General features: G+C 38.5%; 3 protein-coding genes across 3 annotated transcripts; all 3 read right to left on the minus strand.

Moving 5' to 3' along the window:
* Positions 1-624: 624 nt before the first annotated feature.
* On the minus strand, positions 625-5,272 carry LOC149008463 (uncharacterized). The gene is made up of 3 exons (XM_089165392.1): positions 3,845-5,272; positions 1,251-3,583; positions 625-1,157 (listed from the first exon to the last, which is right to left on the minus strand). The coding sequence occupies exons 1-2, from the start codon at positions 5,106-5,108 to the stop codon at positions 1,287-1,289; spliced, it is 3,561 nt and encodes a 1,186-aa protein (XP_089021518.1). The 5' UTR covers positions 5,109-5,272; the 3' UTR covers positions 625-1,157; positions 1,251-1,286.
* Positions 5,273-13,176: 7,904 nt separating this feature from the next.
* LOC149008464 (uncharacterized) lies at positions 13,177-14,497 on the minus strand. Its single transcript, XM_089166880.1, has 2 exons — positions 14,038-14,497; positions 13,177-13,839 (listed from the first exon to the last, which is right to left on the minus strand). Exons 1-2 carry the CDS (start codon positions 14,338-14,340, stop codon positions 13,465-13,467), a joined length of 678 nt encoding a protein of 225 aa, XP_089023006.1. The 5' UTR covers positions 14,341-14,497; the 3' UTR covers positions 13,177-13,464.
* A 766-nt stretch (positions 14,498-15,263) lies between these two features.
* On the minus strand, positions 15,264-26,085 carry LOC149008465 (Got1/Sft2-like vescicle transport protein family). The gene is made up of 7 exons (XM_089166230.1): positions 26,010-26,085; positions 25,694-25,776; positions 23,744-23,835; positions 23,568-23,648; positions 18,938-19,035; positions 18,767-18,842; positions 15,264-18,653 (listed from the first exon to the last, which is right to left on the minus strand). The coding sequence occupies exons 2-7, from the start codon at positions 25,719-25,721 to the stop codon at positions 18,624-18,626; spliced, it is 405 nt and encodes a 134-aa protein (XP_089022356.1). The 5' UTR covers positions 25,722-25,776; positions 26,010-26,085; the 3' UTR covers positions 15,264-18,623.
* Between the last annotated feature and the right edge of the window lie 477 nt (positions 26,086-26,562).

A 26,562-nucleotide genomic window follows, 5' to 3' on the forward strand; every position in this document is an offset into this window, starting at 1 on the left:
TTATATTACATCAGTAATATCTCTATGGCTGGACATGCTCAACAGCAATATTAAGTGAGCTCCAGCAGTCTCAGTTTTGTTGCAGTCACAGCAATTAGTCTGAGGCACAGGCAAATGTGCCATTTAATCCATGTTGGAAGACAATCTTTGAATAGACAGACACTGGAAATATGAGGGAGATGCAGTGGTTGATTTTCTGACTATGCGATCCTTTTGAAGAGTGGCCATGGAACTTGTTTGACATATGATTGCCAATGATGGATCATATGTCAAGTTTTGCACATTCTAAATCAATAAATATCCTCACACGTACTGGCATGCATCCCATTTTATGGCCGCCATGCGTGATTATGTTACTCAGAGCAGAACTGTAAATTCTCTGAAGGCACTGGTTTTAGGGTTCTGACTTTGGGTGAATGGACAAGGTGCACATATTCTTCCATTGCTACCACCCTGGAAATACCAAGCCATCCTCAAAATCACTGACTCACAAACTTGGCTCATTCATCTGATAGTCTGTATTCTTTTAAAATTTTACATTGAACTGGAATTGGGAATTATATACCTAACAAGAGGTCTGGTTTCTGTACCATCTTGAATTGATTAGCCCTCCCTGAGTAGAGGAGGATGAGGAACCAAAATCTGTGGTTATGTACAAGAACTTAAATCTTCATAGCTACTTTGGTTCTTTGATTGTTACTAATGATTTTCATTATGCTCCAATGACACTGATAATCAAGTGCATAAATTACAAAATACTTCAAGAAACAAACATTCATGCTTAAACCAGATCACATTAATAAAGTATTGTGTACACCAAAAAATGAAGATAAGCATTAAAACCTAATGTAAAAATATCAACCTTAACAATTACTACCAACTCATTGCAAATAGCTGCTCTCCTATATCTATGTGCTGTCTTATTGTAGAGGTGACTTTCCCAAGTGCAAGCTTATAGCTACTTCCACCCAAATATGCTAATTGAAAAATGTGGAAGATGATCATCAGAGAAGTAGAAGTAATTTGCTCTGAATTATAGAAATTATAAGTTGCTCTTTTTCTCTTCAGATGCTTATTCGATCCATTTCCAATCCAAGCTTGAAGGATGAACCTTCTAATTGTAAAGCTTTTTGTTACTTTGTTGATCAAACTAAGAGCTGGAAAAAAAAAAAGATTCATTATTAGACTGTTAATAAAATGAACAAAAAATGTCCAATTCAAAAATGTCAGAATGGATTAGAAATACATACATTTTTGAGATGATGAATATGCTTGCCTGTTTGTCCCTAAGATTCTACTGGAGGTGGTGGTGAAGTGTAGAGGTATGTGGGAGGTGGTGGAGGTGACTTGTAGTAGTAGGGTGGTGGAGATGGTGAAGGTGGGGGTGGGGATTTGTAGAAATAGGGAGGTGGTGGCGAGGGTGATGGAGGAGGCAGTGATGTGTAGTGGTATGGAGGTGGAGGTGATGGTGATGGTGGTGGTGGAGACTTGTAGTAGTAGGGAGGAGGTGGAGAAGGTGAAGGTGGGGGTGGGGATTTGTAGAGATAGGGAGGTGGCGGCGAGGGCGATGGAGGAAGCGGTGATGTGTAGTGGTATGGAGGAGGAGGTGATGGTGGTGGTGGGGATTTGTAGTAGTAGGGAGGAGGTGGAGAAGGTGAAGGTGGGGGTGGGGATTTGTAGAGATAGGGAGGTGGTGGTGAGGGTGATGGAGGAGGCGGTGATGTGTAGTGGTATGGGGGAGGAGGTGATGATGATGGTGGTGGTGGAGACTTGTAGTAGTAGGGAGGAGGTGGAGAAGGTGATGGCGGGGGAGGGGACTTGTAGTAGTATGGGGGTGGAGGAGAATGCGAAGGTGGGGGTGGGGATTTGTAGTAGTAGGGTGGGGGAGGGGATTTGTAGAAATAGGGAGGTGGTGGTGAGGGTGATGGAGGAGGGGGTGATGGTGATGGTGGTGGTGGAGACTTGTAGTAGTAGGGAGGAGGTGGAGAAGGTGATGGAGGAGGCGGTGATGTGTAATGGTATGGGGGAGGAGGGGATGGTGATGGTGGTGGTGGAGACTTGTAGTAGTAGGGAGGAGGTGGAGAAGGTGATGGTGGGGGTGGGGATTTGTATAAGTAGGGAGGTGGCGGTGAGTGTGATGGAGGAGGTGGTGACGTGTAGTGGTATGGGGGAGGAGGTGATGGTGATGGTGGTGGTGGGGATTTGTAGTAGTAGGGAGGAGGTGGAGAAGGTGACGGTGGTGGTGGGGATTTGTAGTAGTAGGGTGGTGGAGGAGAATATGAAGGTGGGGGAGGGGACTTGTAGAGATATGGAGGTGGCGGTGAATGTGATGGTGGGGGAGGAGACTTGTAGTAGTATGGGGGTGGGGGAGATGGTGATGGTGGTGGTGGAGACTTGTAGAAATAAGGGGGTGGTGGTGAAGGTGATGGCGGGGGAGGGGACTTGTAGTAGTATGGGGGTGGAGGAGAATGCGAAGGTGGGGGAGGGGACTTGTAGAGATATGGAGGTGGCGGTGAATGTGATGGTGGGGGAGGGGACTTGTAGTAGTACGTGGGTGGGGGAGATGGTGATGGTGGTGGTGGAGACTTGTAGAAATAAGGTGGTGGTGGTGAAGGTGATGGCGGTGGAGGGGACTTGTAGTAGTATGGGGGTGGTGGAGATGGTGAAGGTGGTGGTGGGGATTTATAGAAATAGGGAGGTGGTGGTGAGGGCGATGGTGGGGGAGGAGACTTGTAGTAGTATGGGGGAGGGAGAGATGGTGAGGGTGGTGGTGGAGATTTGTAGTAGTATGGAGGAGGAGGTGATGGTGAGGGTGGTGGGGGTGACTTATAATAGTAGGGAGGTGGGGGAGATGGTGAGGGTGGTGGAGGAGACTTGTAGTAGTAGGGTGGAGGAGGTGTTGGAGATGGCGGGGGTGGAGATTTGTAATAGTAAGGTGATGGTGGTGGAGACTTCAATGGTGGTGGTGGAGATTTGTAGTAATAAGGTGGTGGTGATTTTGAAGGTGGGGGTGGTGATTTGTAATAGTAAGGTGGAGGAGGATATGGTGATGGTGGTGGAGGGGATTTATAGTAGTATGGAGGTGGAGAAGATGGAGAAGGTGGTGGGGGTGACTTATAGTGGTACGGATGAGGTGGGGACTTTGAAGGTGGGGGTGGTGACTTGTAGTAGTAAGAAGGTGGCGGAGATTTTGAAGGCGGTGGTGGAGATTTGTACAAGTACAGAGGTGGAGATGATGTTGGTGGAGGTGGGGACTTGTAATAATATGGAGGAGGCTTGTAGCATTCCTTGTAGGGAGTCTTGGGTGCATACGCAAAGGGCTTGGCCTCAAGCACAACCTCATGCTCTGTCTTGGACTTCACTTTGAGTTTGGCCCCTGTGGTCCCACCATTCAATTTAGTGGGAACTTTACAGGCTGAGTTCTTTGGTCCCTTGTAGAGTCTGGCAATGCATGCTTCGACTCCATACTTCTCATAATCAAAATCTGCTGGGATTGTGACACTGTATTTGCCGTTGAGCTTAGTCTTGCCATATGCTGTGATGCTCTTCTCACCAGCTGCGCATGTCACCTTCACAAAAGCACCTGCTCCATTACCAGATATTATCATCAGATGCTTTAAAAGAAAAGAAACATTGTTCTTCCAAGGAAAAATGTTTCAAAGCTCATTTGACCTGTATTCTTCTTATTTTTACTTTAGGAAAAAGGCACTTCAGAGTCAAATTTAAAGAGTTAAAGATCACCTAATTCGGCCCCCACAGCATGAAAATCAGCCAGGAAAATTGACAATTTGAATAGTAACTAATTGTCCATTTTGCACGTGATTATAGGCCTGAGGAATCTTACCTACTGAATGTTTCTTCTCGTAAGACTTTGATGGGTGCTCCCAGTTGTAACATCTATAGCAGTAGACTTTTCCGACTACTTCAACAACCGGAGGTGTAGCTGGTGGTGGTGGAGATGTGTAATAATATGGTGGTGGGGGGGACTTAGCAGGTGGTGGTGGGGATTTGTAGTAGTAAGGTGGTGGAGGAGATTTGACTGGAGGTGGTGGAGACTTGTAGTAGTAAGGAGGAGGTGGTGATTGTGAAGGTGGGGGTGGAGATTTGTAGTAGTAAGGTGATGGTGGTGGTGGAGACTTAGAGGGAGGTGGTGGGGACTTGTAGTAATATGGTGGAGGTGGGTATGGTGATGGAGGGGGTGGTGATTTGTAGTAGTATGGTGGTGGTGGGGATGGAGATGGTGGAGGTGGTGGTGAATGTGAGGGTGGTGGCGGTGACTTGTAGACATATGGTGGTGGTGGAGATGGAGAAGGTGGTGGGGGAGACTTGTACACATAAGGTGGCGGTGGTGAAGGTGATGGTGGTGGTGGTGACTTGTAAATGTAGGGTGGTGGTGGTGAATGTGAGGGTGGTGGCGGTGACTTGTAGACATATGGTGGTGGGGGAGACTTGTACACATAAGGTGGCGGTGGTGAAGGTGATGGTGGTGGTGGTGACTTGTACTCATAGGGTGGTGGAGGAGATGGGGAAGGTGGCGGCGGTGACTTGTAGACATATGGGGGTGGAGGATATGGGGAAGGTGGTGGGGGTGACTTGTAGACATAAGGTGGTGGTGGTGGTGACTTGTACTCATAAGGTGGTGGTGGGGAAGGTGAAGGAGGAGGTGGTGACTTGTACACATATGGAGGAGGCGGAGATGGAGAAGGAGGTGGAGGTGACTTGTACACATAGGGTGGTGGCGGTGATGGAGAAGGTGGCGGAGGTGACTTGTACACATAGGGTGGTGGTGGAGATGGTGAAGGTGGTGGTGGTGATTTATATACATATGGTGGTGGAGGAGATGAAGTGGGTGGTGGTGGGGATTTGTATACATATGGTGGTGGAGGCGACGGAGAAGGTGGTGGTGGTGACTTGTACTCATAAGGTGGAGGAGGTGATGGAGAAGGTGGTGGTGGCGACTTGTACTCATAAGGAGGTGGGGGAGAGTTGTACATGTATGGATCACCAGAAACAGACCCTGCATTGTTAGATACAAGTATAACTGTCAAGACCACAAGAAAATGTGGCCACTGACGACCCCTTCTGGGGTCGCCGCTGAGAATTCTCATCAGTAGCCGGACAATCCCTCTTCTCCCCCTGCAATTATATCAGAATTTCTGACACCCAGAAAGAAACTTGGCTTCTGGTAGATGGAAAGAAGCACAGAAAGGCTTACCGTCTAGTTCCAGAGGACTCAAAGTATTTATAAAGGTTGTAAGATGATACAGAGACATGTGGTGAAATGGTTTTGAACCTGCTCTGAGATAATTCAAACAAATTAGTATTGAAATTAGAACAGCTAGCTGTATTCTTCTTTTTATTAATTTTGATGGACTAATTATCAGAAAGATGAAGACCAGAATAACAGGTGGACCCTTATTGATTCCCCTGCCCCATTTCTCCCTTCACCTACCACATTACATTACTCTGCAAATTGCAACTTCCCTGCAAATTCCTAATCTAGCTGGGTTTCTACAAAGACTATATCTACTCCTACTTGATGCCTTTGCTTAAAAAAATTGGGTTTAACGAAGATGCTCAACTTCTAGTAAATAAGTTCCATAAGATGCTTTTCCAGTTGGGTCTCTTAAGAAAAATTTGAACTGAAAATTTAGTAACGGTCGAAAAGGAAGACCTTCATGGGAGGAAATGCTGCTGGCAATCACATTAAAATAAAAAAGGAAAAGGGTTTTGGGTATTTAAAAATACACTCAAAGTAGAATGAGGGTAGGTTTCAATGGAAGAGGTAGATCTAAACAGGAAACAATAAAAAGGCAAAGAAACATTTTAAAGAAATCACTTTATGCTTTTGGACCACTTCAACTTCATCATGGTTTTCATCTCCAACTAGTTTTGATTTGCAGCCAAAAGGGTTGGCTACGTTTTGTGAATCTCATGTTCCGACACTTCTGTGTCTCTGTTTAGGTTCAAGCATAGTTTTTGAATGGCCAGTCAGATGATGAACTCTTTGTTGTGTACCCTTGTTCATGCATTATTAGTATTGGTTAGGGTAAGTTCCTAACCCAATTGTTTACCAAGAAAAAGAACCCAATTAAAACCTTTTGATTGGTTTGCATTATTCATCCATTAGTGAATGGATTAGGTTTTGACTTTTAGGTCAAATCTATAATTTTATGAAAAGCTCATCATTGGGTATTGGTGTAGTTTTACATTCTTTTTTTTATTCAGTTTTAGGTGTTTGGAGTCTGGATCCTCTACCCACGAATCCGCTTATGACTATTTGGAAGTGAGTCTCTCTCCTAAACATATGTTGCATAGATGTGAGAGTAGAATTATTATATACCCTCTTGGATAAACGATCCCAACTCTTTTGTTCTCTTTTGTTCGTGGGTATAAGGTTTCAACTCCATTGTTTTGGTTAGAATTTTCTTCTTCTTTCCATTATTGATGTTTGTCTAAGATAGTTTATTTATACATCGATTAAATCTCTAGGGGAATAGTTTTATATATAATTTAAATATACACGACAAGACTTCACTCTGAACCCTCATGAGATTTGATTAAGATCTTGATATTTTTGATATTTCTCCTTGCTAGCTGTGTCAGTTGTCCAAGTTGGGTGTTTAGGGTAGTGAGCATCCTTTTTGGGGATCGGCTTCTTTTATTGTACGTTCATCTTTTTCTTCTTTGCCGAAATAATGGTGTATTACTATATAAAAGAATCTTACATTCATCAATCAAAGTGGGGTTAAACAATTCATAAATCTCTATGATTGAACTTTGGTTAAGCTATAAATTCATGTGAACCTGGGGTCCCTTTGCTCTCTTCACCTTCCTTCACATTCTATTCAGAGGTGAATTTTCCTCCTAAATTTATTGTGGAAATATGAGGAAGGACCACTGCAGGTAGAGAAATCGAACTCATTCATTTGAGGAAGGATTGTTAAGAAATTTTCATGAACTTAGAATGAAGAGAGATATAGATACAATATTAAACACGACATTAGATATTATAGTAAAAGGCTTCAAAGTCAACATTTCACATGATGCTATGTGTCCCCACGTGCTTGGCATAAAATGTACTACGTGAACCATTGATTTATTGCTTATACATTATTCCAACTTGCTCAAATTATCTTTTTTCAAATTTTTTTGCTAACAAAGAATCTTAAAAACATTGTCAATGTACTAACTGCAGCAATCTTCCTATATCTAATTTAGAAAATAATGAAATATTTATTAAATGATCTATATTGTCTTTTGGATCTTTCAAACAAAATTAATACTCTTAATATGTCTTTGAGTCTATCTTTCTCTTTCTAATAAAAACAAGTGGATTACTATTTTCCTACAAAGAAAGCAGATGGTGTTTTACTATCTCTTGATGAATATATTTAAAAAAATAGTTACCCAAATGCTATGCATCAACACGTACAAAATAAATAAAAATAAAACTTATCCTAGGGTTTTTTTTTTTTGGGTTTGGGGTGGTTGGGGAGGGGGTCACCTTGTCTTTTCTTTTGGCTTTATAGGTGGCCTATGTGTGGATAGTGGTTTTTGTAGAATTGGAGTGGATGAGGATCAAATGCTTGTTTTTCCAAAGAAATAAGAGAATTAATATATATATTCTTTTATGAAAGATGAGTTAAAACTCTCTTAGTGCCACCTTAGTGGGAATAGCTTATAGGGTCATTCCCTTAGCATATCAAGTTATATACACTTAAGTATACCAAGTTGGAGGGGAGAAAACACTAAATTATTACATACAAGAATTTTAGGGTTTGTAGTGGAAGACACCAGCGTATAGTCTAATACTTCTAGTTAATCAATCTAAAAACAAAATGTTAACCCTTGAAATCTGAGTTTCCTCCAACATAATAAATTTTTTTTTTAAATTGTATAGTTTTTTGTAGTTCATATATAAGCTAGAGATGTGATTAAGGTAGCCACTTAGCATAATATAAATAAAACAAAAGCTACTTCCGATTCTTGGCTCATGAATTTGTGTTATCAGGACGCCTTGTGTTTTTTTTGCCCAGCTTTTAAATGAAGTTAAGAAAAAACTAATACAAAAGCCAAAAAAAAAAGTCTATCATCAACTGCTATTCATCTAAAATGGTTTAGTTGTCAAACCACTCAGCTTCTTATGTTAATTTTTCATTGACAAATGACAACCCACTCTCAGTTTGCATGTTTGCATGACAGCTTCAGCTAGCTTTTGTAGTTGGTAAGAAAAATAAGAAGTTTCCGTACATGCACTAATAATAGCAGCAACTGATAAGGATCTAATCATGTAATCGTATGTGAAGCATACACATAGGCTAGTTTGATTGAGGTCAGGGTGTAAAGCTGCCCTTCTTGGGTATTCTCATATAAGAGGGAGAGAATCCTTTGTAGTTTGATAACATTCATCATTGATCATAGAGTGCAGGTATGAAATGATCATTCCATTACCATGAAATATGAAAATCCTAACCCAGTTGATGCTTCCACACATTCTTGAAAATTTCTAATTATTTTTTTCTGGGCAGTAGAAGCTTTCCTGAATTTGATGATTCATTTTTCCACACTCATACTATTATTGTCATGTAATTTGGTAGATTCATTAATGTAAGGGAGGTTCTTACCACCTAGGGTTGAGGTCCAATTTCCTACTAGCTTCCAGAAACAGTAGACAATTCTCTTACATGCTTTGAATGTTTCCTGCTTCCCTAAGAAGATCGATGACAGTAGTATTTACTCAGAAAAGTGAAGCTCATAATGGTGCCATTGTCACAGAGTTTAAAACAAAGTAAGATCAGAGATTTAATTATATGGGTTTTGATCCTAGGTAGGTGTCCCTTCCCTTTTGTCTTCATAATTGTGAAATTTAATTCTTTGGATGATTTATGATAATCATTTTCTAAAGTAAGTTCAATGATGTCACTTTCATTATTTGGAGCCATTGGGAATTTTATAGAAACCAAGAAAGTTAAATTAAAGGGAGGTGGACTAAGAGTTTGCACCTCAGAAAGCCTAAAGAGGATTAGTTGTTCTATCTATCTTGTCTCTTGTTTGGTTTTCTAGCTGTCTAGATCTACTCCAATCAATTCATGCAGTTGGAGTTTGGGACTTTTAAGAAGGTCCCAACAGTAAAGCTAGCCAAACCCAGAGAGTTTCAAAATAATTCAAAGGCAATAGAAATAATTCAAGAACTGAATTTGGGTTCCTTGACTTTCCAGCCATGATCAACTAGTGGCCTTGGTTCATTTCTTGCAGAGGAATCTCCAGTTTCCAAATAGATACAAACTAAATGTTGCAGACTTGCAGTAATAATTTTGCCAACTAATTTCATGGCAAACCTTTTCTTTTAAGTCACACCAAGGAAGGACCAAAGGAAAAGTTCTTTTCTCATCATATGATCTGCAAAAGTTTCAAAGCAAAATGACAACATTGAACAACTTTTCCCTCATTTCTTCTACTTTAGTACATAGAGAGTCTTATCTTACTGGGTGTCTCTCAGCCTCTCCTTCAAAACATGAGGTTCTGTCTGGAAGTTTGTTTGTTTTAACACATTTTATACCCAACAAGGTTTGAGTTTAGACTAAACCAAAACACTAATCAAAGTCTACTTAATATCTAAAAATGGTATTAATTGCTGTACACCACATAGAAAGAAATAGCACTTCCCCTCTACTCCCTTCACAATATATAGAACTTATCTTTTCCTACTCACCATCACTGAACCAATAATGAGGGTAGGTGTTTCTGCATGTGTGTATGAGGATCTATGCTAGAATATTCGAATTCTATTCGATTTGTTATTTCTTAAGAGTGCCATTTTTTGGGGCCATTCAATCTCTCCTGGCTTTCCCTTTTGTATGTTATTTTATTTGGTCGTGCCAGATTATGTTTTTGCAGTGATATCTCTTGTAGTTTATCTTTTTCCTTTTGTTATTCCTAAAACAAGGTGATTCCTGGTCCAAGGCATGAGCTCTTGAACTGATGCAACCACACTCATTTGTAAAGTAGAATAAGCTATAATTTAGAAGGTTCTAGTCCGTTGGATTAGTAAAAAGAATAGGTTAAAGGGCTTGATTCAATTTGTTCCATTGGGTTTGGAGTTTTTAGAGCATTCGTCAAGTATCTAACATTTGATATTAGAGCTGACACTACATGAAGGGTTTGAATCCTAGAAAAGACTATCTAGGAGAGGGCTTCTAAAGTAGAGTAAAACCCGCCAAAAAAAGACTCTGTTGTCAAATTTGAGAGACTAGAGTATAATCATTTAGAGAAGACTATCTACCGGCAAAGTAAGAGCCGTTGACGGCTCCATGGAAGAATTATCAAATTGTTATGGTCTGGCAAAGATTAGCTAATAATGCAAGAGATCAAAGAAGAAAGCCAGGTACACTTAAGATATATACCTACTCGATTCAAAGAATATGTTTTCTCTCTCTCTAAAAAAATATTCTAAAATCTTCATTGGGTCAATGGCCAAAGCTTGGAATGCTGGGGAACCACCTTGGAATTTAGGTAACATGCATGTATGAAGACCACAAAGGCAGTTTAGTTTGATTTTCCAAAGAACATAAAAGCTAGCTATCGACAGTATATTTCGAATCTGTTGCAAAGTTTATATTATCCTCATCGATCTAAATGTTCTAAACTATAGAAGGCCAAAGCCAGCTTCTCTCACTTATCAGTATTTTAAAATTGATGGTTTTCAATCTGTCTGTTCACGTTAGGTATCAATGTTTGACTTAATGTAGATGAGAATCCATAAACGTAGTTGCTAAGTAAAACCAAAGTCTGGTTTTTTAAGGGGTTGCTGCAGCTGAGATTGGACAAATTAAGATCTTCATAGCTTTGTTTAATATAATGGATTAAGATCTCACCAGTTTAGATATAATTTGCAGTACTTCAAAGGTTGCAACTGGCTTGAGGCTATTGAACCTGCTTCTTTGTGATCTAAAAAGAATATTTTTTTTCTTAAAGGAAGACAATTAATAGAATTTAGTATATCAATTAAGTTGATTAGTAGCATAAGCATGGAGTTTAAGCCATGCATGCATCGAGGCAAGCATAGGCTGTTGCTTTATTATACTCCGAGGAGCTCATAATGTTTGAAGTGCTTGTGATACAAAGGGCCTGATCAGGCCCAAGTATAATGGGCTGAACACAAAACATCTGCCCAATAGCTAAGAGGGAGAGAGAGAGAGAGAGAGAGGTATATATGAGAAAAGACAAAAATACCCTCCCAAACAACTACTCATCTATTAGGTAAGTCTGTTTTATTCCTCTCTTTAGTTTTGTTCCAAAATAATCCTTCCTTGCATATAGGGGTGTCAACGGTTCAGGCTGGGCCTAACAGTTTTAGGCTGAAAAATACTCAACCCAAACACGACCCATTAGGAAAATAACGGTTTCAGGCCGGTGCGGTTTGGGTTTGGGTTGATTAACGATTTAGGCAAATGGTTTAGAATTGGGTTTACTAACGGTTTAGGTTCCGGTTTATTAGCGGTATGTTTTATGTACCTTTTTGATGTATGGAATTTATTAAGAGCATGAGAACGCCTATAAGCATTAAGTTCTCTCCAAATCTTAGATTTGAAAGATAGTGAGAGTGGGGAAGTGCTTTTCTTTTGGCATAGTTGGTCCTGGTTAACGTTGGAGTCCACTTGCTTCTAGTCTAAGTCTCTAACCATGAACCCATCTGAGTTTTATTGTATTGTTCCTTCCCAACAAAGTGCTTATGTGCTTTTGGTTTGATGCTTCCATGAAATTATCTAATGGTTCTCTAATATATGATATTATTTAATTACATCTTATTCGCATTGTCTCTTGTATTGCATGTTCAAAACCACAAATTGTCTTTCTACAAAGAAGTAAAAAAAATACAACTAATATACAAAAGAAAGTTGGTATCTTGATGAATTTGAATGGGTTGTCTTCTGCTTATTCTCCTCCTCCCTTCTTAACACCTATAAAGATGGGTCAAAATAAAACATTAAAATTTTTTCAAATGATAATACAATTGCTAAATATTTACTAAGCCCATCTTCTAAATGGTGAAGGCTTTGACAAGCTTATTAATTGTTCGCATATTGTCATATTCCAAGCAAAACAATTAAGGAAAACAAAGGGATACTTTGGGTTTTTCTTGTCTTTTACATTTAAATTTAATTTATTTATAACAGGTTTAACAAGCTGGTTCGAGTTTTGGCTAGTTTCGGGCCAAATGGTTCGGGCTAGTGGGCCACACACGGGCTGACCCGGACCAGCCCGAATGGATTCAGGCTGAGGTTTTTCAGCCCAAACACAGCCCATTAAGCTTCAGTTCAGGCCGGTTCAGTTCGGTTTTAATAGTTCGGGTTAGTTTTTGACATCCTTACTTGCATATAAGTCTAGTACATTGTTCCATAAACCATCAATAACAACAAACATATATAATCCTTGTAGAATTTCACTTAGTCCTTTTTGTATTTTTTTTTCGAGTTGAAGAAGAAATAATCCAACTCAGAATGAGTTGAATGAGTTGATCATAAAGTTTCCGTATGGCATATGCATAATGTTGATGACAAGCATGGAAGATCCTGTAGTAGGTGGAAGGGTGAGTGATGGGCATGGGGAGCTTCCATCAACATACCCCTCAAGATCATGGGGAAAGAGAAGAGGCATAAACTAAGCATGCCATATGAGAAACTTGTGCCAATCAAACTTTATGAAAGATGTTGGATCACGTTTGAAGGAGAGAAGAGAAGAGCCGTAGAGAAGGCATTGGAAGCAGGAAAGGACTCAATGCTAGGGATGGTGGAGCTTCAAGTTGGTCCTTCTTTCTTTTTATGGTGACGATTTCAAGATATGTGTGTATGTGCGCGCGTGTGTGGAAGATGGAGTTTGGATATAACTTTGAATTGTTATGGAATTCTCACATTCCTAAGGATGTGTGTGTGTGTTTTCTCACATCCAAAGGATCCTCATCCCTATAGTTGTAATTTATTATTTTTTTTTTGAAAAAAGAAATTTATTTTATATGCATGTTAGAATATATATAATTTTTAATTATAAAATAAAGATTTTTTTTAAAAAAAATTAAATTAAATAACTTGTGGGAATAAGAGAACTGGATTTATATTTGGGTTAAAAAAAAAAAAAGAAGAATAGGAGAACCAACCAAAAGAAAATTACGACTCCATTCACCATTTTGGTGACAACAAGATGCTTCAGGTATACATATATATGATTTAGGGCATGAACATACATTGACTGCTTAATCCACGAAGGGAATAGATTGGGGAGGTGTGTAATGTCATGCATATCTGCCCTTACTAGCAAAAGAGCCAGCTTTGTACATCCACAACCATACAGTTAGCTAGCTAGTCCTTTAATTTAAGAAAACAACAATAAAACATAAAAGATGGGTTATCAAAGACTGGGATATAAACAAAGACCATGGATTTAGTAGTTTCACCCATTCAACATTTACTCATGGTTATCACCCTTGCGACCAGATGACCAGTTTAGCAGACTTGAAGTGTCAAAGGACTTGATGGTTGTGACCTTGGGAGGTGGGTTGTGCTGGGATGGGAGAGAGTGAACATACTTGCAGTTGGGACAAGAAGGAGAAGACCTGGAAATCATAACAAGGAGATGACACTTCAAACAAGCCACAGCTACCATGTTATTGCTGCATGAGGAACTGTATTTCTTTGAGCCCTCTTGTTTCTCAGAGCTGCTTCTCTTCCTTTCTGAACTTGAGAGTGGTGACATGTTGAGCTCTAAATCCAACTTCTGTTCTTGTGGCCAGTTCCAGCTCTTCTTCAAGGTGCTTCTATTCAGATAATACATTCTCCCAGACTGCAAGAACAGACACCAGTACAGAATACGATAAGTTGATCAAAAAACAATGTAAAACTTAATGAGGGACCACCTTAGAGACTTTCTTTCCCATACACAATCTCTCCCTAAACTCTTCAGTACTGATAACTAAGAAAAGCACCAACATAAGGAGAGAGAGAGAGAGAGAGAGAGAGAGAGAGAGAGAAAGAGGCTTACTTCAAGATCAAGGCATTGCTCCCAATCGAAAGGCAAGGGATCTTTGAGTTGAAGCTCAACACTAGTTTGAATAGTGGGTTCAGTCTTGAAGTGATCTAAACAGTACTTTCTTTTCTTAGAAGGATTGGCTTCTGATTCTAAAGATAAACTATTGGTGCTCCCTGCTGGGATTACAAACTGAGAGGGGCCTAAAGATAGGTCAGGGTTATCCATCATCATCCAAAACTGTTGCCTCTTCTTCACCTTCTCCTCCTCTTGTCCTAAAGAAAGAGCTTGTTTCCCTGGTAGATTCTCCTTGATCATCTTCACTATCGATGCCTATATGATCAATTCAGTATGACTGTCTTCTATATAACCTTTATGCAGAAGAAAGAGTTGAACCCAATTGAGGAACCTTTCTAGCTAACATGTAAACTATCAAAATCCCACCCTTTTTGATTCAATTGAAAGGGCCATGCAAGAAGGCGTGTACACTTAAGAGGGCTCGTAAATAGGCTCATCAAACCCATTAAAAAGAAGACCAGAAAAAGCATTAAAGGTGGCAAGTAGAGGTCTCTTTAATGCCTTTAAATCCTATTCTCTTACACTTCATTCAAAACTCACTTCCACATCAATTAGATATACCTGAACCCAGCCAGTTTCCATATCTCCATCTTTAAGTACTGAACAATAACTTCTTCACTTAGATCACAATATCGATTGACTAGTTAAGATCATCGATACAGCAATACCAGATCATCCAACCTACAGAGAAGTCATTTTGGTCAAGTATTGGAGAAAGCATCTGCCTTGTGGCCCTTGTCTAATGGTTGCTAACCTAGCTAGTTAACTCAGATTTGACTTCAATAAAGATCATCTACAACAATGTAAAACACTTTAATTCAATTATCAATAAACCAACTTTTGGGTAATTAACCTAGCTACCCATTTCCTGTTATATATATTAGTCATATGGTGACATAGAACCACTGTATCTCTCAGGTACAGTAGGTATGAATGGGAGGAGGCTCTCATACCTAATTCATTTATTACTCGTCAAATTCATGAATTGCCTCTTGTGGGTAGGGGCGCATTCATGAAGTAAAATTACCTGTAATTTCCTAACCCTAATTTGCAATAGGAAGAAAAACTAAATCAGACTTAAATGAATGTACCTAAGGTTGGTGAACATGAGTGATTGAAGATGATCGGTTTGATGACGCGTTGATGATATTTAACAAACGAAAATCATGTCAATCTGTCTCCACCAATGAGTAAACAATTTGATCAGATACAATTACCTCTCCATGCACTAGATTTGATTGACAAAGGTGATCACAGCAGATAATAGCTATTCAAATTTTCTGTTTAGGGTTCTTTACTAGAGCCAACAAACTGCATTAAATTGGAAACCTCTCTCATGGTTGTTGGGGCATGCATGAACCCATTTAATGTTCTCTTCTGTAAGCATCTAAGTAAAACGATAGAATGCTCCCGCATAAATTAGGAAGGATCGTCTGAATAATGATGCTTTGGTTTTATTTTAATGACAGTTTCATGTCAGGAACTTCAGAGGAAAAGGAGTTCTATTTATATAATGATCTGGTTGGTTCTTTATCAGGAGTTGAGATCAGATCAAACAATCCAAGTTTGGTAGATCACTTCATAAGGCTCTTTTCCTTTTAAATTGATTGTTTTTTCCTTCTGAGGATTGTAGTTTCCTTGTCCTACATTCAAATGGATTCAATCTTCTTTGGTAGTAGTCGATAAAACTAATTAATTGATACAAAACCAGATCATTTTGATACAAAATCACAAACCCACTTCTCTAATTAGTTCAATAGGAACGTACCAATTGATGATTGAATTTCCAACAGATTATTGAAGATAAATAATGTGTTCAAAGTTCCTAACCACAACAAACTCGGCGGTTTAGGCGTTGTATGGTGATGTGTTTTCTTTTTCTTTTTTGTGAATTTTTTTTGTTACATTTGGGAATAGAAGAAACAAGCCAAATTATAGTTTTGAGCCAACTTTGAAAAAATCGTTTCTCTTGGAAAGGCGGAGAGACATTCTTATCTCTTTACATAAAAAAAAAGTCCTATTTTGAAACCCTAAAAAAACTCAATGTTTTATCTATGTTTCATTTGTTGTTTATTTTAGGTTACAAAAACATTTTTTTTCTTACGCAATCATACATGACTTCGACACAGAAATGTTTTCATACAACCCCTTAGCTAATAGATCATATTTTTCTTCCCCGAACTTTCTGACTGATATAATTCTTTGTCAATGGTAATTGATCCAAGGCTACATTTCTTATCATACCAGCAACTCATCTTTAATGCATGTACCTTAAATTTAAGAAACGCAGCAAGCACACCCGTGCTGTCAATTCTGCAATTTTCAATTCCAATATCTACTGATTTTCAAAAACAAAAAAAGCATTTTTCTCAAGATTTTTCAATTTCTTCAAGGATTTTTGAAGCATGAATGGTGCTGTCAGTAGACTCTGGGTCACACAAGCTATTAGATACATACACCTACTCTCTATGAGATAAAATTAGTGAGCATTGAATAGAGAAGTCTTAAATTCAAGGTCTGCATCCATAACTGGGAACATATTTACATGATCCAATGACCCAACAACTTATCTCTTTTCCTTTTCTGTTTTGGGGAGGGGAAAATAAGATGACCCTACAAGGCTACAACCACCGACTCCAATTTTAATTCCACAAGAACTCATTGCTTCTCTCACTCTGTAATTTATTCACTTCTAACTCCCCTGTTATTAGTCTTACTTGTGTGTATTTATGTCTATTCAAGTGAAGATCCTAAGATAAATATCAATTGTAAACAGGTGTTCCATTAATGTATTCTCCTACAACACACCATCTGCATTAATGGAGACACCAGATATGCTATGGGTAGGAATAAAGAGCTTTCCAACTTATTTAGTGCTTCATGTATCTCTCATCAAATCTCTTTAATGGCAAACCAAATAGAAACAGTGCATTAATTCAAAGTCCAAACCAACTGCGAACTCCACTTCTGTGGATAAATCTAATGGTCCACTGCAGTATTTAAATCTTTGCAGGTCCCCCCATCCCCTCCCTATTAATAATCCTCTTCAAGCTCCAAATTCACAGTTCTACAGATATGTTAAACTGGCCCTTTTAACACTGAAAGCCATTTACTTCCTCAGTTTGATTGGAGCGTTAGTCAAGTGTGGAGTTTAGTCAGTCTCATTAAATTGAAGACCAATTCTTCTTGGTACAATCAATCACTTCTTTTTCTTTCTGTGATAGATCATAGGAATCAATCCTTCTTCAATGGAAATATTTAATCAGAGGCTTCCTTTGACCCATGTCGATAAAGGTTCTGAGCTTTTGGATCATTTAAGAGCTTCAGCAAGGTCCATTTCCAGTTAAGAGATTGTTTAAACACACTGCAATAACTTGCATGTTTTGACCCATGTCGACAAAGGTTCTGAGCTTCTGGATCATTTAAGAGCTTCAGCAAGGTCCATTCCCAGTGAAGATTTTGTTTAAACACACTGCAATAACTTGCATTGGGACTCTACTGTATCTGCCTCATATGTTTGTGGAGTGCCTTGGCCGGTTAAGCTGCTATATGTACAATGTACTTTGTTTTTCTTTTGGTAAACCACTTTTTATTCCTCAACAACTGAGTGGTAACATAGGCCTGGCTCTATATAATGTACTTTGATCCAGACACTATAACCTTCTAACATGATACATTAAACAGCAATATTTTAAGTAATGAAGGATCTTTCTTTTTGACAAAGTGGGTATCAAGAATAAGGAGCTTTAGACCTATCACTCAACAGCTGAAAAAAAAACAGCTGAAAGCAATTGAATTATTCCCAAAAAGAGAGTAAATTGTGAGGTGGGTAAAAGAAAAGCCACTCATAATATGAGAAATCAACATGTAATTTGGGGTTATCATAATACAAAATAATTCTTGGTAGCCCTGAAAAAAAAAGGGGGGGTCAATCAATGGGAGAGAAAATAAGAAGGGAAGGGGAACTTAAGACCTACTAATGCAAAATGGATTGAATGCCTCAAGGTAAACATATTTCCCATCATAGAACTGCTATACTCCAGACAAGCAAATGAGGCATTGAGGTTAACTGATAGGGAGAAATGCTTAAACCTAGTTTTATAAAATATAAGTTAACAGATAACCTAGAAACTTAGTTGCTGCTTAAAAGAATATCCCATATTTTCTTGCACAGCTTTTTGAGTTATTATACATGTTATTGACAAAAACAAATTTTGTTATAATATGGGTGTTTTGGTCATTTGCATGATTTAATAAGTTAATTTTTTGCAAATATCATTACAAAGCCCTCGTATTTACAACAGAAACCACTACAAGATAAAATGCTAAACTTTGACATGCACAGCCAAAATAACACTTAAAAGAAAAAGGGACACTCCGAAAAACTTCTAAGGATCTATGGTACAACAAGTTGACTGTCATGTTAGTTGCTGCCGGTGGGCATTCATTCATAATAGGGAAAAGTAAAGTACCTTGTTCAAAGTAAAATTAAAGAGCACGTTTCATGCTCCAAAAATTTCTAATTACATCCTTTTCCTCAAGTGATCAAGGAGCTGCAAGTATCAACAGAAGATAGAAAACAGTTATCCGTGAGTAACTAGAAAACATTATGCAGGCAGTCAAGAGTATATCCTAAACATGAAAACCACATATCCATGAGGCCTACCAGAAATGGGTACTGTAGAATCCATCCCAAGACAGGAATCTGAAAAACGAAAATCTTGATAGAAGGCCAAAAGACACTGTAATAAAAATTTCATCAAAAGAAAAATCAGCAGAAGTATATGAGCAATAGGATACAAGCTTCATGGACAAAGATACTAGAGAAGAGACAGACCTGAAAAGATTAACAGAACCAAATATTTCAATTATGATACCGGCAATTGGCCACCGAACAAAAATGAGAAAAAGCCCAAGAAGGAAAGACACAGAGCCCTACAGAGACATGAAAAAGCGATCAAATTTCAATGTATGTACATAACTGCTTCATTCCCTTACACAATCCAAAAATTCAAACAATGTACATCAGAGTTACACAACAGACAATCCTATTTCCAGTAGGAGCAGTTGACAATTGAATCCCATTTTCTCCGTTCTTTTTGTATTCGTAATAGTGCAAAAAGAAAGCCCAGCTCCAAGTTGTTCAGGAATAGTGGCATTGAGTTTCTCGACCCTTTGCCTTAGGAATAGTCAGCTCTATTTCTTGATGGGGGCAGGGAAGGGGTATAACTCAGTGGAGAGAGTCACCTTGATGTGGAGGAAGTCATCAGTTCAAGCCTGATTATCCTTTAACCCAATTTAAGTTTCTCTATTTTAGTATAAGACAAGTTGAATGCAATTTCTAAGTTTTTATTTATCTATTTATTTTTTTTAAAATGCATCTCTCCAACTTTCTGTAATCAATCAAGTACCTTAAGGTGACTCCACGAAAACTCGTAGCCCCCACTCCCACTATCCATCACAACCCCCCCCCCAAAAAAAAAAAAAAAGAAAAAAAAAGAAAAGAAAAGAAACTCTCCGTCCCAAAGAAAAACCTGAAAGAAAGTTGTTGAGAGGCTTTACAGAACAGCAACGGAAAAAGATGGAATCAGAAATCAGGAGAGTTCTTCCACGGAACATGAGTTGAAGAATATCAATGGAAGGAACTCCAGGTGCACCCAAATGTCTATTCTTAAGTGGATTTAATCCCTGAAACCAAATATTCAACCTCAGCTCATAAACAGGTAGATAATTGGATTCAACAAGGATGGGGGAGTGATGTAAACCAGGTCTAGGGCTAAGGGGTAATTGGCGATTTCTCTAGACTCTTGCCCAGGAAGTTCCAGCAAAAGGGGAAAGGATTTTAGGGTTTCTATGGTGGTTCGGGGCCTACTGAAACTAAATTCCAGAACTGAATCCTTTTGTACTCAGAATTTCAGTTTCGAAATTTGAATTTCAAAGGTCAAACTGGGGTTTCAGATGGGGTTGGGGAAGGGGAAAGAGTTTGCTGTCCAGCAGTTCAGAGTTAATGATGCTACCGTTCTGCAGTTTAGAAACTGGCACAGTGAAGGAGGGGCCAAGGTGTCAAACACTTGGGGTTTTCTGAATTTTAAATTCTGCAATTCTTTTCAAGGAAGAAGATGAAGTGCATGATTTTAAGTTCAGAGAAGCAGGGCTGTCACAGGGGAATTAGCAGTGGACTTCACTCCTAGAGGGACTGCGATCCTAATGGAGGTAGAAGGGCAGTTAAGGGCAGGGAGTCGAGGGTTTGCAGGGGGCTGAAAACTATGGTGCCATGGGGGAGGGGAAGAGGTGTGGGGGACCTGTAGGGGCCAAGGGAAGTAGAGGAAGGGGCATGGGAAGTCATGGGAGTTAGGGTAAGGCCTTAGGGAGGTCATGGGGTGTAGGGAATGTCTGAACTTACTTGTAGATGGTGCGTTTGAATGCTTGGAGGCTTTGATGAATACCTGAAGCTGCTGGATTGAATAAAAAAATGAAGAACTAGAACAATATTACTCAACCAGGGCCTATCCCCACACCGGAGACCAACAAACCCTGACTTGGGTTGGGATTCCTTAATGAATAAAGATTCCAACTCTTGACCAGAACACTTTAAAGAGGAATCAAATTACTATGGGATCACAACCCTTAAGATTCAAATATTTTTTAAGACACTTAAATTGGGACTTAACAAACAACTTTAAACCAAACTGGGACTCTTAAGCAAAACAAACTCCTAAAAGATAAGATCCCATTTGGATAAGGAATTTTATCTTAATCCACAACTAACTCAACTAAACTTCCAATGAAATATAACTCTCAAACTACTGACTCAAATAAGAAACTGAGAATAGATCCATGACCTTTGGATGGAGGGATTGTATCCAAATCCACATTGAGACCTAAAATGCTGAAAATGACCAAAATACCCTTGGGGGGCATTCAGCCAGCTTGATTGGCCATTTGGATCTGGATTTTGGAACCCAATTATTGGGGGGGGGGTGTTCTTGCGTTCAATGTCAGGGAGGATTTTCACATTTTCAATATAAACTTGAGAAAGAGCACCCAACTTCCTTCAGGGATACCCGAAGCAACTGGTTTACCAATAGAACCACAAACCTGTTCCATTCTCCATAGTCAAGTAGGACTGAATGCATCCATCCAAAGAATTCCTAAGTTAATTACCACTGGTCTGTAATAAGTCAAAAAACCAGAAAATTAACAAAGTTTAGAAATAGTAGCCACACACATTGGGTGAACCATGTATTCCCAACAAGTTTGGTGCTCAAAGGGGTGAATTGCTCCTAAAATCACAGGTCAGGTTGATGGCCACATGCTGAAATATCAGGGTGCCGTGAAAATAAAAGCTAGGTTTCAAAATTATTGAGTATATACAAGCCCCCATGTCTCAGGTCTATTAGAAATCAGTATCCAAGATATGGTTGTATTTCAGGATTGAAGCCTCCAAGTATAAACAGTAGCTGATGGTTAACTGTACAGATCTATGAAGTTGATATTGCTTGATGCTGCAGCAGGACTCTTGAAGAAACAAAGAACTGCAGGTGATGGAAACTTTCATCCAATTAGCAGCAATAACAACCAGCAACTTAGGGTAACTTCTTCAGTTGGTCTTAGATGGCTAAAGAGAATACTCAAGGTAGGGGAAAACAGAGTATTAATTAGAGAAGAGAGGGAAGAAGGTGGAAGGGTACCTCAGCCAAGCCCACTGAGTTGGAGAAACTCTCAAAATTTCACCAATATCTCACAGGATATGTCTATTTTTCCATTTAGCAAGGAAAAATGTTGTGTGAGACAAGACAATGTGCTTATGGCACATAGGATCTCAAGTCTTGACTCTCGACTTGTAACTTTGACGAATGGATTATCGTTTGAACTATGAACACATGTAACACATTAAACTCATTTGAGTTTTGAACTTTGAGCATCAATTTATAAGTAAATGATGTGCACAATATGCCACTTTAAGGTTTCACTTCAGCGTAGTGGTTTCCCACTTGGTATCCATAGTGGAACTAACATTTACACTACATTTTCCATAAATCTACGGACACTGATGTGTTTAGTTAGGGCTAAGTAGGCTCGACAGCAAGTATCAGCTACAAATGGCCCCTAATGCCCCTTGAGTTTGAGCCTTGAGTTGGGGAGAAAAATCCACCAACCCTTTTCTCCCCAACTCGGCGAGATAGACATCGAGTTCATGAACCATGCGCACTACCTTTGACAGATTTAGATTGTACAAAACAAATAATTTCCTCACTCACAAAATTTTTGGGAGGACCTAGCATATCCATTGCATAAATAATGCAAGTTGCTAAAGCAAAAAGAGAAAGAAAACAATATTGAGACTTGTAAGAAACTAAGATGTTAGATATTAACAAAAATAGAACATATCGAAAAAAAAGAGAACTTAAGCTAATAATTACTAAATAGAAACTCCAACTAGTAATTACTCATGATTACCAATAGAGAAACTCAAGTATATCATGAAAAAACAAATCAGCAATAAATCCTTCTTTCTCTTACCATCTTCAGAGGGGCTCATAGAATCTCAAATATTTCCTTGGAATTTCTTTTTCATGAAATGTACATGGAAGCATACTACTCTTCACATGAACAGTGTTTTTGGCCTTCTCTTCTCCATATTTCAATCTACATTCCCTCATCTCACTCTGTTCTCTGCATTCTCTCTCCTAACTTAAACAAGTAGAAGTGACTGCACTGTTCTCTCTCCCCAGATCAAAGCATCCCATCCAACCAATCAAAGTGGGGTGGGATGCTACGGTAATCCTCCCCACATTCCAGTTCCTCTCATTTGAGTTTCTAATTGAATCTTCTAATTTACGGATCTGGATACTCAGTGCTTATTCATTACTTTAGATCAATAATCCAATTTTGCTTAATGCTCCAAGTTCTGTCTATTGATTGCTCTTTTCAGTCTGGCATTCAGATTCATAATTTCAGTAGGAACCATCTATAACTTGAAAATCAGAGCCTAAAATTTCTTCCATAATTTGAAGAGTTGTTCACCCATATAAACAGACTACTTGAGCAGAATATATGGCCAACTGGAACTGCCTTTATTTTTTATTTTTATTTATTTTTTTGCCTCTTCAAAAAGTTGAATCTGGTTCAGGTTCCTTATACACTGATTCTGGAAAACTTGTTTTCCCAACTTTCTACCTCCAAATCAGTTAGGTGACTAGAACCAGGCTAATCAAATTAAATGCAATCACTCTTGGATACTCTGCCTTTTTCATACATCCATAAATAATCATACAAATCAGAAGATTGAACAAGGAATTCAAATCGCATTCAAGAATCACATTTAACTCCCAGCACCCTCCTAATATCTAAAATCCTTAAAAATAGACAATAATCAGTTCATAAATAAGACAGTTTATTAATGCAGATAAAAAGGCTCAAATATGTGTGTATAATTCTGCATTTTCTAGATGCCCTTTAAATACCTTGTAATTGTTTTTACTTGTAAAGAGTCGCCATGTTGATTGCCAGCCAAGCAAAAGGGCTACCCCCAATAAACAAAATATCTGACACCAAAATCACAGCAAAGATGTAACATACTTTAGGACTAGTTCAAGTAATAAATCCAATAAAGCTTCACAATGTTTATAAAGAGCCTCACATTTCCCAAAGCAAGCAAGCCCCTGTCGAAGAAAAGAATTATTCCAAGAAATGTGAAAAAGAAGCCAAAACCAATAAGTCCTATCCCAACCTCTGCTTTTAAACAACATTAAATGAATTAGTAGCCAATATATACATGTGTGTGTGTGTGAAAGAAAAATAGATTCAATAACTTAATCTTAGAAAACATTGAGCATAATCAGAGTAAGGAGACCACGTAACCACTCAGAAAATTTAATGAATACTACAAGTTACATCGAATAAGATAACCACATCAAACTATCTTTTCAAGATCATTTCTGTGGATACCTTCACAATGAGAGCAGTAATTGAAGAACAGGAGCTATAAGCCACCCCATAAGAAACAATTGCTCCCAGGCAATATATAAGGCATCATTATCCTGTAGATGAGTCCTTGTATAGTGAAATGTAAGGTTTTCAACCATCCAAAAGTGAAAGGTGAAGGCTAAAACCTGCCCTCATTTTAGCAATAAGAATGCTCTCCAGAAAATGGTTAGAAAGAGACAAGTGATGTGTTAAAAGCCTGCGTTAATTACTAAAGAGAACTTCCATTACAAACCTCTAAACACAACTGTCAGAAAATATGTTATTCAATTGAAAACAATTATAAGTCTTGACACCTGAAAATTATATATTTTGGAGCAACCAGCTCTGACACAGACTAAGAAAGAATGAGTGCACAAATCTAGACTTCAGCGTGTAGTTGTCTGCTGAGGTTACAATGAACCTGCAAAGCTCGAGCTGTAAAAAAAAAAAAAATTCTACTTTTCATGTCACTTTTCTCAATAAAATGCCATACTACACTTACTTTTCTCTTCCTTTGTTGTATGAAAATAAGAATCCACTAGTTATATGGTCAAACTTGAGAAAAAACTGCAAGTTGCTTTAGTTAGAGAATTGGTTAGGTGATAAGTAGTACAGGAATAAAATCATAAGCCATACTATGAATTATAAGAGAGAGAGCGAGAGAGAGAGAGAGTTATTGATACCCAGAGAAAAAAACAATTGCAGTGAAGATTGTCAAATCAGACTAATCAGGCCTCAGAAGCTTTTATTTTAACCCATGGTTGGATTTAAAGGCCTTGAGCTTTATATTTTTGGGTTTACTGATGTACAAATATTCAAACTCTTAATTTCAGAAACATCGTTTACTTCAGTCTTTAGTAAAGTTAAAGTTTTAGTTCTTTATTTGTTTGTTATTTGGCTGAACGGAAATATTTCAAAGAAAGAAAAACAAATACAACACAAAACCAAGAAGACCAGCCAAGGGAAAAGACCATAGCACAAGGAAAACAACCATAAAAAAATGATACATCGGAAACCCAGGGTGCAGGAAAAACAACTAACAAGGAGTATTAAGTATACATCAAAATCCAGGGGAGAGAGGGGGGAAAAAATCAAAGGAGGATACATCAAATTCAAGGGGAAAAAAATGGAATGTCCCACAAAAATGAAGGATGTCTATTTCTAACAGTATTAGGGGGACACTGAACAACTATGCAGATGGCAATCCTCTTGTGTTGAACTAATTTTTTCATTATGGTGTATATAGGGGAGGTTACAACAAGAACTGAACTTCACAAGGTGTCCGTTGACTTGCAAAAATTATACATTCTAAGTTCCCCATCAACTGAACAAAGGAGCTTACTTGATGAGAAAAGGAGCTTTTATTACCTAATCAATTATATGTGTAGAAAAAGGTAGGGATGGCTTTCATGGTAATTCACAAGTTAAGGATAAAATGCTAATACATTATATGTAGTAACAAGAGGGGAGGAAATGTCAAAAGAAATATCCTTTCAAGACTAATTTTACCACAACAAGCTGACCTAGTACCCCTCATGCAAAACGACTAGCAAAATGAAGCAAATTAATTTGAACACAGAACTAAAAACCAACATAATCCTCAAATAGGGTAAAAGCTTCTCACTTTTTTGTTCAGTTATCTCATAAACCATCCTGCCGACTGGCAATGTCTCTACTTAATCTTCAATTAGCAAAACGTTCTGGAAACTGCAATATAGGTTATCAAAAGCAAACATTGAGATTCAGAAAAGCAATTTTGTTACATCTTCAGGTAACCAGCTTCATATATCCACCAAAATACATAAACCCCAAATTCTTCCTCCATATTCTATACAGTCAAGCAAATTAAGGGCGAAAGAAACAAAAATTCCACAAAACTCAACTGGATAGACAAATCAAACTCAATAATGGTGTTAATTTATTGAGATTCGGCTTCTTACCTCTACCAATTGCTGAGAGAAGTTCTGATTCTTAGCGATTGCAGCGTGCTAGTCTTGCTGTAACGGTTGATTACGATTCACGTCCTGTTTAATTCGTTTTCGGGAAAGAGAACTTGTCGCGCGCTGTGTCGGGCTGGCGTAGGGCCCATGATACCACACCGCTAAGTGGAGATTCGTGGGGTCCTTCAAGTCTACATCTAATCGATGCTTCCCTTACACTTCTTCAACCACACATTAGGAGTGGGATCAAGGTTTGATATATCGCTTCGTGTCACAGTGTTCGTAGCTAGCAACGCCACTGACACGGAAACATATCGCAATATGTCGGACGACATTTGGAGGGGTGTCGATGAAAAATCAATCCCTAGTTTCGAAGGGTATTTGGGATCATTTTTAGTCTGAATTTTATCCTGTAACCTAACTTGTGGTCAATAAACACATTAAAAGCGTTATTTTGATTTAAAACATCACCTAAACTAATGTTTTTGATCGACACATATCCAACTGTATGCGGGTGAAATAGGAAGTTTGGAAAACCCGCAAATTTGTATGA

This window comes from Hakea prostrata, chromosome 8 (assembly GCF_041222555.1).
Source record: "Hakea prostrata isolate BN-2017 chromosome 8, UWA_Hpros_2, whole genome shotgun sequence".
NCBI classification, from domain to species: domain Eukaryota; kingdom Viridiplantae; phylum Streptophyta; class Magnoliopsida; order Proteales; family Proteaceae; genus Hakea; species Hakea prostrata.